The sequence below is a fragment of the Colias eurytheme genome, chromosome 15 (genome assembly GCF_061535395.1).
Source record: "Colias eurytheme isolate Ceu_HAF_F1 chromosome 15, ilColEury1 Martin Lab GWU primary, whole genome shotgun sequence".
Classification (NCBI taxonomy): Eukaryota; Metazoa; Arthropoda; class Insecta; order Lepidoptera; family Pieridae; genus Colias; species Colias eurytheme.
In genome coordinates, this window is record NC_142994.1 from 8,273,261 (window position 1) to 8,283,919 (window position 10,659).

Sequence of the window (10,659 nt, forward strand, 5' to 3'; positions counted from 1 at the left end):
AAACTCTCTCTGTAACTTAAATCTTGCCAATGGCTCAATTATCAGTTTTGCAGATGATACTTCACTTATCTTTCATGGAGAGAGTTGGGCTGAGGCGTGCCTCCACGCGGAGAACGGCATTAGAACTGTTTCTAATTGGTTGCGAAATAGTCTACTCACCTTAAATCTGGAAAAAACTAATTTTATTGCGTTTAGTCCCACTAATTCTTCTCAACCACCTAATGATTTTATATTAAAAGTTCACAACTGTGATACATTCAATTCGAATATATTATGCAATTGTTCTGCTATAAAAATGGTTCCACACATTAAATACCTAGGAGTTATAATCGATAACCTTTGTAAATGGAAGCAACATATTGAACTTATAACCACTAGAGTTCGGAAACTGTCGTGGATTTTTAAAAGACTTAGGGTATTACTGGAACACAATATCATATTTATGGTTTACAAAGCTCTTTGCCACTCAATTATCCAATATTGCATTTCGGTATGGGGTGGCACTTTCAAAACGTCGTTAATAATTCTAGAGAGAGCACAAAGAGGCATTCTCAAGGTCATTCTTCATAAACCTTTTAGATATCCAACTGACCAGCTGTATAGGGAAGCTAAAATTCTGAATGTAAGGCAGACATATATATTGCAAATAACACTTAGACAACATAAAATAACACCTCTTTGTGCTGTCTCTTCTGGTAAGAGAAGAAATGACCTGGTATGCTCTAACCTTATTCCGCGTACTGGTTTCCTTCGTCGCCAATCTTCATACATGAGTATATTTTTATATAAAAAGGTCAATAAAAGCCTTTCTATACACAGTCTTACCTTAGTAAAATGTAAAAAGAAGGTTACAGAGTGGTTGCTGACCCAGAATTATTCAGATACTGAACAATACATAGTTCAAATAAAAATTTAGCAAACCTCTATCTATGGCCACTACATCCACTCACGCGCTAACACACTCATACACACACATACATTCACACACACACACACACACACACTCATACATACACACACGCTCACACATGCATACAAACACGCGCACTCATTCAAACACGCACGCACAACATATGAGTATATCTACTAAACTTGAGTAATAAATGTATAATTGAAATTTTATTTTGTATAATTTTGTATAAAAATAGCTAAATTACCTAAATCATTATTTAAGTTAATATTATGCTATAGTTCTGTTATTATTGTGTCATTAAGGAAGGTGGACCCCAAAATACAGGCTGTCCTAGTTTGGGGTCCAAATGTTACATGTTTGTACCTAACCCACAAATTGATCAATAAATGATTTTTATTTATTTATTTTATTTTATTGAGGTATATAGTTTACTTCAAGAGGACTTATATGATTACTACATAGTGCGGAGGATCAATGGGTTTATTTTCAGAGGAATAAAAGAATATTATTAAATAGGTTGCAATTTTATTAGAACATTTTGTGCTCAGATATGAATACCTACATACTAACTTATTTTAAGGAAGGTGAAATAAAAGAGAGTATAGTAATTAAATTATTTTATTGAAAAATAGGTTTGTATAGACAAATACAAAATTAAAATCCATTTAAGTCGACATTATTGTGTTGATCCTATTTCGTCATAATTTTATAAAATCAAATAGGCCTTTACAAAACAAATTCACACAAAAAACTCCCATATTTTGGAATTACATATTATTATGTTCAATTTAAGTAGTTTAAATACATAATAACAGACTGTTATCAACCCAATCATACAAAAAATGAATACCTTTTAAATTAGGTTTAATTTCAATTATTATGTATTTTAATACAAACGTTTACAAATCACAAATTCCACCAAAAACTGCATAATATTATATTCCAATGCGTACATAGATATTACATATTAGATTATAGTTTGCAATCATGGATTTTTCATTCACAAAGTCGTAAATAAATAACCACGAATTGAATTCGCTTTTCTGTGTTCCTGTAAATAAAAACACTGCGTACCTACTGCATAAAAAATGTCCAATAGCCAAGTGTTTCGTATATTTCTATGAACATACACAAAAGTAAATGTTAGTTGAAATCCTTTTAGCTTTCGTATTTTATACACAATGGTAAATAAATAAATAAACAATGGTATTTGAATAAGGTATTTGAACACGGTATTTATTAAACGATTCGATGGTAAATGATGAAATTTGCTTACCAATTACATATTTGAAATACGTTAAAAACCATACCTTGAATTAAAAAATCTAATTTACATTCAAAAGTTTCATACAAATAATGAACTTATACGCTTGAATATATTTGAAGTGCTTTTTACACGATTAATAATGATGCTAATAGGCCATAGTCTGTCATGATGTATATTTTACATGAAATAAATAAATTGATATCTAAATTTATTCAATGTTTCATGAGAATAGGAACTAGAAGAATAATTTCTTAACACTGAGTCTGGAAAAGTCTATTCTCTATAAGAAAGCAACAGTTCTTGTTAATATTATTATTTGCTGTACAATAGAAAATCAATGAAATTATTCAGTCCATAGTGAGTCTAAATATTATTTATTGTTGTTTTAGTCAATAGCTACTATAAAGACATGTTGAAAGTCAACTTTAAGCAGTTTATATTGAGGGAATGTGATATTTTATTGTAATAAAATGCCTTACACGGTGCGTGTTTTTTGTTTAAATGTATAATTTTAACCGTACAACAGTTGTCTAATTGACTTTTTAAATATACATTAATGACCATCAAATTTGAAGCTTTTCTAATAAAAATCAAGATAAGAATGATATAATTATACATACTTGTTAACGATTAGCATTGGACTTTAGGATATTATCTTGATAATTTTTAATTAAACTAAATAATTTTTAATTAAAAATTATAATTGAAGGGCAAAGAAATATGACAAAAGCTTCACCTTTATTTTTAAAATACTGATAACGTATTTTTATTTTAGCATCATTTATCCAAAATATGATAAATGGAAACAATATTGAAATAGCATTGAGTATTCATAAAAAATATCTTGTTAATTAATAATACTTCTAAGTTTCTTCAAAGCCAGTACTCAAACGGCGTCTAATCAGACCTTTAATTGGATACAAACAAATACAAACATTTTAAAGAATACAATAATAGGTAGTTGCTTTTAAATTTTGATAGGCTTAGTCATAATAAGATAAATAATAAATCTCAAAGCCTATGTTATTAACACTTCATTATTTATTAATACCTAAATACATGATATGCAATACAAATCGTGCTATTTGTTTTTATAACAAGTGATTATAATATAACTCATATCACATTAACTTACGTAGATTTAAACATCTTTTTGTAAAAGCATCATTTGAATTTTTTTCACAACTCGAATGTTACTATGTTCTTATCCAGGAAATCTTATGGCACATTAAATAAAACTAAATCGAGTATCGCTAGCTATCAACAAAATATATTACGAAGTAATCTAATATCAAGTCAATTTGTGCTTTATCATAAAGTATACTTTAACATTTGAAACCCTAACTGCGCTAATACTTGTGTATAATTTCAAACTACCTTCACTTTTAGTCTAGTCACACTTTATTCGCTTTCTAGTTACAGCTACTGTTTGTGAAAGGTCTGCCTCTATAGTATTCAATATTCATGTCTATATTTACACTAGTATAAATATTATGTTACCTCAAATTATTGCCAAGCGTTCAATTTTCCAGTGTCTAACGAAGTCCTAATCTAATGATATATACGGTTACAAATTCGTTTATTGATATACAGACGGACACATAAATTTGATCAATCCCCATAATACTCCAATAAACGTTGTTTTTTAATAATATTAATTATTAATTTATATTTACACTATTTACAAAATTATGTACACAGGATATACATAACAAGAGACTAGTTAAAGTTCCATGAAATATAAATAATTCTATAAGATTTTTAGTATTATTAAATTAGTGCCACAAATTTAATAGTAGGCCAAAGTAACGCGTAATAACAGTCTTTAATACACATATATCACTTCTGCACAATATGTCTGAAAACCGACGGAAAATCAAGAGTTCATATTATCGTAAGGAAGAACCGTGTTAGCTTTTAACCGTGTTCACTTATAACATTGTTCGTCGTCGGTTACACGTCTGTTTGGCACAAGTCGCCGAAAACCGGCAAAGCGTGATACTACCGCGTCACTGAGTCCACTCGTGGGTGTGACGTCGGGGCAGAGTGAGTGGACGCGAGAGACGACTGCGTCACACCATTCAAAACATTCTGGGCATGCCTGAACGAAGTAAATCTTGATAGAGTCCTCGTCCCATCGTTGTCGAAATTAGGCCTTTCATATTGATGTTTAGGTCGCTGTTTCTGTGGCTGCATTGCCTGCAATTCATCGTAACCATTGTCTTCCGCATAATTCTCATCGTCGGATTCATCCTCGCCGAACGCTCTATACGTCGATTCTGATTCAGAATTCTTCCTTGAATTGATTCCGTACGTTCGACCAATCAAGGATTGCGTAACATCGATGTTTACGTTTTTATCGCTCTTTCGATCTTCAAGGCTCTGATTGTATCGTATTTGAGCCTTTTGTGTTTTTTCTAAGGCAGGTATGTCATAAAATTTAAGCACATTAGGATGCCCTTGGAAGTATTTTTCGCTGTATACGTTTCTGTTATAGTAACCTCCGTTACTAGCTGGATAAAGTTCTTCATCAGGAGCGTAGCGGGAATCGAAGTTATCGACATTCTTTCCACCCGGTGGAAACCAGCCCTGTTAAAATAAAATTTTACATTATAACGATATCCTAGTGAAGCCATTATGCAGAGTGAAAATATAATAGTTAAATTGACTTACCAAAGAACTAACACATTGTCTTGTATTAGTTACAAGTGTCACGGAAGCATATGCGGCAGGAGATGTAGCAGTTTTGCTCGTATTCCATTCATTCCCATTAACTCTGGATGCTGTAACCTCTGCATACTCTGGCAGAGGATGAGCAACCTTGTCATATTCGGAATTTGTCTTGTCTTTGCTTTGATTGGATTGATTTGTCGACATGCATATACCAGGCTGATTCTCCATCCACAATAATGACTCAGTTTTAGTTACTGTATTTTTATTGTAGCAGCTACTTAATGGATGAGACAGTGAAACTGCTGCTTTTATATTCATTTGTGTCACCAAACTTGTTCCATTAGAATCTAAAACAAAAGTTATGTTGTCCATTATTTAAATGTAATATACATAAACGGTTATGATATTGCAGGAATTAAATGCCAAAAGTGTTTACGAATCATTTGAAAGGAAACAAAAACATTTACATTTGTTGGGTCTTTATTTCCGGATTTGTATCATTTCTTTGTGCCTAGAATGTGAATGCAAAGTGAAAGAGATCCACTGCGCTAGTGAGAGGGCTCGTGCTACCTTTCAACTCGAAAGTAATCTAGCACCCTCCCGCCTCGCATGGCAAAGCCTCCATCAAACAAACGCTCGCACCCTTACCACCCCACGACACCCGAGGAATGTTTTTAATTTTGAAATTCTGATCCTAGGGAAAAAATGTAAGCACTCCGAGATAAGCCTTTGTTTCTGTATTATTTTTGCATCTTATACAATTTAAACACTCGAATTTTCAATACCAACCGTATATATTGGGAAGCGCAGATTTTTTCGCAAAAATGTTATTTTTACGAATGTAGATGATTCCAGCAACCATTATAACTTTGAAAAGCACGATAGCTCCAATTAAAAAATAAAACCATGACTCAAGTACAAAGTCTCCCGCAACAATAGATACTTCTCCGTTGTTAGGATATCTGCAACAGAATAAAAGTATTGTAGCTTTTGATAGACGAGAATACGCGAAAATACATTTTTATTTTTACAGTTCCATCATACAGACGTATTTATAATATTAAAAATAATCATACCTTGACAAAGGATCTAATCCAATTGTTCTTGAATCAATATTGAGATATACTTTTTGGCTAAAAGGTCCCAATCCAACAATAGTTTCTGCTGCGATCTGCACCGAATAACTCACTCCTGACGTCAAATTTGTCATAATGAGACTGGTCGCTTGATGAACGGTGGTGTTAATTGCGATCATTGACTTATTCGCGGGTATATCCAACCAATTAACCACCACATTGTAACCGGTAATAACGCCGTTTTGTAAGTGAAATTCGGGAGGTTGCCATTTCAAGTGAACCGTAGTCATATTGACAATGAACATTTCTATATTTGTTGGAGGACCATCCGGCACTGAAAATAAAACGTGAAATGTAGGTATGATTTTTTTAAAACAACATAATAAATTAAAAAAAAGCATGTTAGTTAAATGAAATATACATATAGGTAAAATAATGAAATATATTTACCATCGTCCAATGTTTGAGCTACTTTTGAATTTGAGGGCTTTCCTTCAAATTTCTTATAAAATGGCACGAGAAAAAATTCGTACCGCATATATTTTCGTAACGACGTAATTTCGTATCCCGATACATCATTGGAATGTAAAATAGTTTTCATATCATATTCAGTCGTTGAATTATCTAAGGGTCTGTAGTATATGAATAACCCTTCCAAGTAAAAGAAATTTAGTACTGCCCACATAAGTTTTATTGTTGTAGCGTCTATAGCAGTTGCTTCTCTGAGTTCAACGATGCTATCAGTCATAATATTTTTTCTATATTCAGTATTATTTGAATATGGACCATTATCCCATATGGATACATCTTCCCCTAATGTCACAGCATCTGAAATGGGACTCGGTCCAGACAAACCGTGTGAATTTTCAGCTCTGACTAAAAACATATATGTCACTCCAGGAATCAACGATCTAACTACGTAATGGGTTTGATATATTTTCTTAGCAACAACAACCCAGCCTCTTGAGTTTCTCGGTGTATTACTTCCTGATAGTGTCTCTCTAGAGAATACTTCAACTTGATATCCAAGAATGGAGGATGACCCGATTTTGTTATTTTGATTCCATGTTAAAATAACACTGTTGTTTGTTACATTATGTACGTGCGGTTTTGTAGGAGGACCTGGTAAAGCTGATACATCAGCTGCTCTAAAGAAATTAATATTTGGATTTTTGGGATTATCTACAGTCAAAACTCCACTCCAAACATATTTGCCATGTGGTGACGAGGCCACGCATGTATAAGTTCCATTATCAGTCCTACCCAAATCTTTTATGACTAATGTACCATCACTAGAAATATATCTTCTATGATTTTGTATTAATGCTTCCCCTTCGAAATACCATGCAATGATTGGCTCAGGTGTACCTATAGCTTTACAGGGGAATTCTGCTTCGGACTTAAAAGGTAACGTTTGATTAGAGGGGCCATTTGTTATTATTGGCGGTGGTCGGTCGTCGTCTGACGTCACAGTTATTTTTCCTCTAACGAGCGAACTGCCCGCGAAGTTGACCGCTGAACAAACTATTGTATTACCGCTATCATTTTTATTTGTTCCGTTTATTGTTAGTGTTGTCACACCGTCTATAACAGGCGATGCGTGATATTTATCCTTCGATGTGCCGGGAAATATTATTGTTCTATTTCCTTCCAAACTCCAAAAAAGAGTTGGTTCAGGTTTTCCGGTGGCGGTGCATGTAAATGTCACACTTGAACCGCTTTCAACAATAATTGAATTTGGTTTTAATGTTACAGATGGCGGATCTAAAAAAAGAAGATTAAATTATAAGAAAAGAATTATAATATTGATGATTACATTCATTTTACTTGAATAATTTTCTTTTTAATTTAAGTAAGTTGTATATATTCTTACAATGATTCATTCTAAACTTCAAAAATAATTCAATTTCCGCACAAAAAACACCCATAACGATAATTATAAACGAAACGCGTAATCACAGCGAGTAAATAAGAATGCATCCACTCACCGTACACCGTCAAATACCCGGTAGCGCTGACAGTTCCGACTGCATTGTCAGCTTCACAAGTGTACTCCCCCTCGTCTGCTAAAACCACGCCATCAAGCCTCAGGCTTCTATCGTCCAAGAGTTTGACGCGGCCGAGTGGCATGTTCCCACTGCCGGCGGTTGTCCTCCACAACACATCAGGTAGAGGGTCCCCGCCCACCCTGCAGTGAAACAACACGCTCTCACCGGTGTGAGCGACCACGTCTTCGGGCCCCGCTATCCAATACGGTTTAACTGCGAAATGAGAATTCATTGAGTGACACGGTACAATCGCTTGACGGTTTTGCTATGGGCAGCGCATTATTGATCGGCTTCCGTTTGATTGATATGAAAGGTAAAATGATAGCCGTTTGTAATCAGCCAAGTGAATGGGTGTACATATTTGATAACTGCCGTAATTAAATTGAAACTAGTAAAACCAATATGAAGTCGGTAAATATTATTATACCATCGCCAAGTGCACCTTGTCTTATGTCTACGGTAATTATTATAACGAATTATTTTTGTGCGTTGTAATTATTGATATACTACTCACTATGAACTCTTAGCGTTGCTGTTGTAGATTCTCTAGTACCAGCAGCATTCCTTGCGATACATTGGTACTTCCCAGCATCTGTCTGTCTGGCATCTTGAATAACCAGACTTCCTCCGTCCACTAAATGCATTCTATACAAATAATTACACGTTTTAATAAGCATCGTAGACAATAAACATTTAATTTTCATTACTGTAAACAAAGCGCATTGTAACAAAGTCATTCAAATATAGGGCGGAATTATTCAATAGAAAATTAACATTTAATAAGGGGTCTACTGAGTCAGAACTATTGAGATTTTTGCTTGATTGCTTGTCGAGCTCTTCAAATATCCCCTTCTTTCAAACTTTGATGTACCCTCCCCATGTTAATTATTTTTATGCTTCAATATACATGCGTCGCCTTGAGATGCATCTTTGGGCATATCATAAAAATTCATAGACAACAAATTGAATAAGTTTGAAAAAGTGGGGTCACTGATTTTAATTTGATTTTATAAATAAAGTTAAAAGAGTGAATGTGTGCAGAAAAAGTCACATCGCTTTTATATTTTGATCAATTTCAACATTAATTATAGAATAAAAAAATCTTACATACGAAATTTTCAGTTTAGAACTAAAATGCTCATTTCTGAATTTATCAATACGCAAGAGTATTAAAATACACCGATAAGAATTTCAACACCCTTTTTAATTCAAGCACCGTAAACAAATTATACGATACGTTATTGTCTGATGTTACACGAATTAATTTTGCAGTGATTCACAAGACTATCGCGTTTCCGCCATCCCATTTAACAGTTGAGGGCTCTCAGCAACTATACCCTCGATTTTACGTAAGTGTGTTTTATCGAACCAACTTGCTGGCATGTAACTTTCATTTTTAATTAATATTGTACCGTGTTCTTTCTAATAGAGCTGTGGTTATACTTTGTAATTTTAGCAGCGATTAACTTTATGCTCCATTATTTGCAAATTGATGATTATGAACAGTTCGGATCTCTTGGCCATTTTTGTTTAATTACTATCGAGCGACTAGCATATGTAAATTTTTTTTTAACTATTCGGGAAAATTGCCTTGATACCTATTACTTAATTATAAAAAGGCCCAGGGATCTCTAATTCAAAGAATTTAATACAGAATACAATGCAAAGTATCATAATGTGATACATAACGTTTCTGGGGTTTCATATTTACATAACTTTATTTACCTCGAGTCTCCATCAAAGTGAAGTATGTGTCCGTCCTTTTTCCAATATACCGTTGGTTCTGGAGAACCACGAGGTGGTGAACATTCTAGAATCACAGTGTCTCCTTGTGCTGTTTGTGTAGTTACAGGTTCCAAACGAAATTCTTCTCGAAGAACTACAGGATCAAGAACATAATATTTTTTATTGAGGCATATTATAACGGTAATTATCGCGATCGTACTAAAATTAAATAGGATACTCAGATAAAAAGTAATATATACTTGGTAATGAATTTAAGAATATTTTTAACTCAAGTTTAATATCAATACGAAGCAGTTAGATAACTTACCAGCTACATGAAGAGTTGCATTCCGACTTCTAGCTGTACCATACGGATTAGTTGCTTCACACCAATACACGCCAGCGTCAGAGTGTGCCCGACCGTGCGTTGCTCTTAGAAAGAACAGACCACCAGCTGGCAATAAGCTTCTATGTGTATCTGAAACTACAAGCACGCCGCCTTTGTACCATCGTATGGTTGGTGATGGTGAGCCGCCAGCTCTGCAGTTTAGAGTAGCTGGTTGGTGCTTCGCTACGGTGACGTCAAGCGGCTGTTCGATGATGTATGGTGCTTCACCGCTTCCCATGTAATCGTCACTAAGTCCTCCGTTGACTGGACCTGTTAAAAATATTTCACGTGACAGTATGTTATACAGGTTCATGTGCGTTCTATATGTTTAAGAAAATAAGGAAACGAGGTGAATTACTAAAGGTTAAAACTTTCAATGGTTTAACGTTAGTCCCGATATAATCGAACAATTATTTGAGTTAAACATAATCCCTTTAAAAATTATACCCGATCCGCCCGTCGTTTACGTTCATTTAAAAGCCTAACAATGGTACAGAATCTTTAGTTTCAACGATAATAATAGTGGAGCGTATCGTTTATAGCTACACTAAAACATGGCACAATAATAA

At 34.0% G+C, this 10,659-nt stretch overlaps 1 protein-coding gene across 1 annotated transcript; it reads right to left on the reverse strand.

The window, feature by feature from the left end:
* Nucleotides 1-3,202: 3,202 nt before the first annotated feature.
* Nucleotides 3,203-10,349, reverse strand: LOC149902473 (roundabout homolog 2-like). The gene is made up of 9 exons (XM_090110139.1): nucleotides 10,031-10,349; nucleotides 9,703-9,856; nucleotides 8,492-8,622; nucleotides 7,918-8,190; nucleotides 6,380-7,693; nucleotides 5,930-6,263; nucleotides 5,643-5,815; nucleotides 4,854-5,200; nucleotides 3,203-4,769 (listed from the first exon to the last, which is right to left on the reverse strand). The coding sequence occupies exons 1-9, from the start codon at nucleotides 10,326-10,328 to the stop codon at nucleotides 4,182-4,184; spliced, it is 3,612 nt and encodes a 1,203-aa protein (XP_089966265.1). The 5' UTR covers nucleotides 10,329-10,349; the 3' UTR covers nucleotides 3,203-4,181.
* Between the last annotated feature and the right edge of the window lie 310 nt (nucleotides 10,350-10,659).

Bases quoted from the DNA above. Each gene is read 5' to 3' on its own strand.
- LOC149902473 (XM_090110139.1), bottom strand. From the start codon at position 10,328: ATGGGAAGCGGTGAAGCACCATACATCATCGAACAGCCGCTTGACGTC. The intron at 8,191-8,491 runs GTGAGTAGTATA...CTCATTTCGCAG, and splicing joins AGCAACGCTAAGAGTTCATA to TTAAACCGTATTGGATAGCG. The intron at 4,770-4,853 runs GTAAGTCAATTT...TTATTTTAACAG, and splicing joins GACAATGTGTTAGTTCTTTG to GGCTGGTTTCCACCGGGTGG.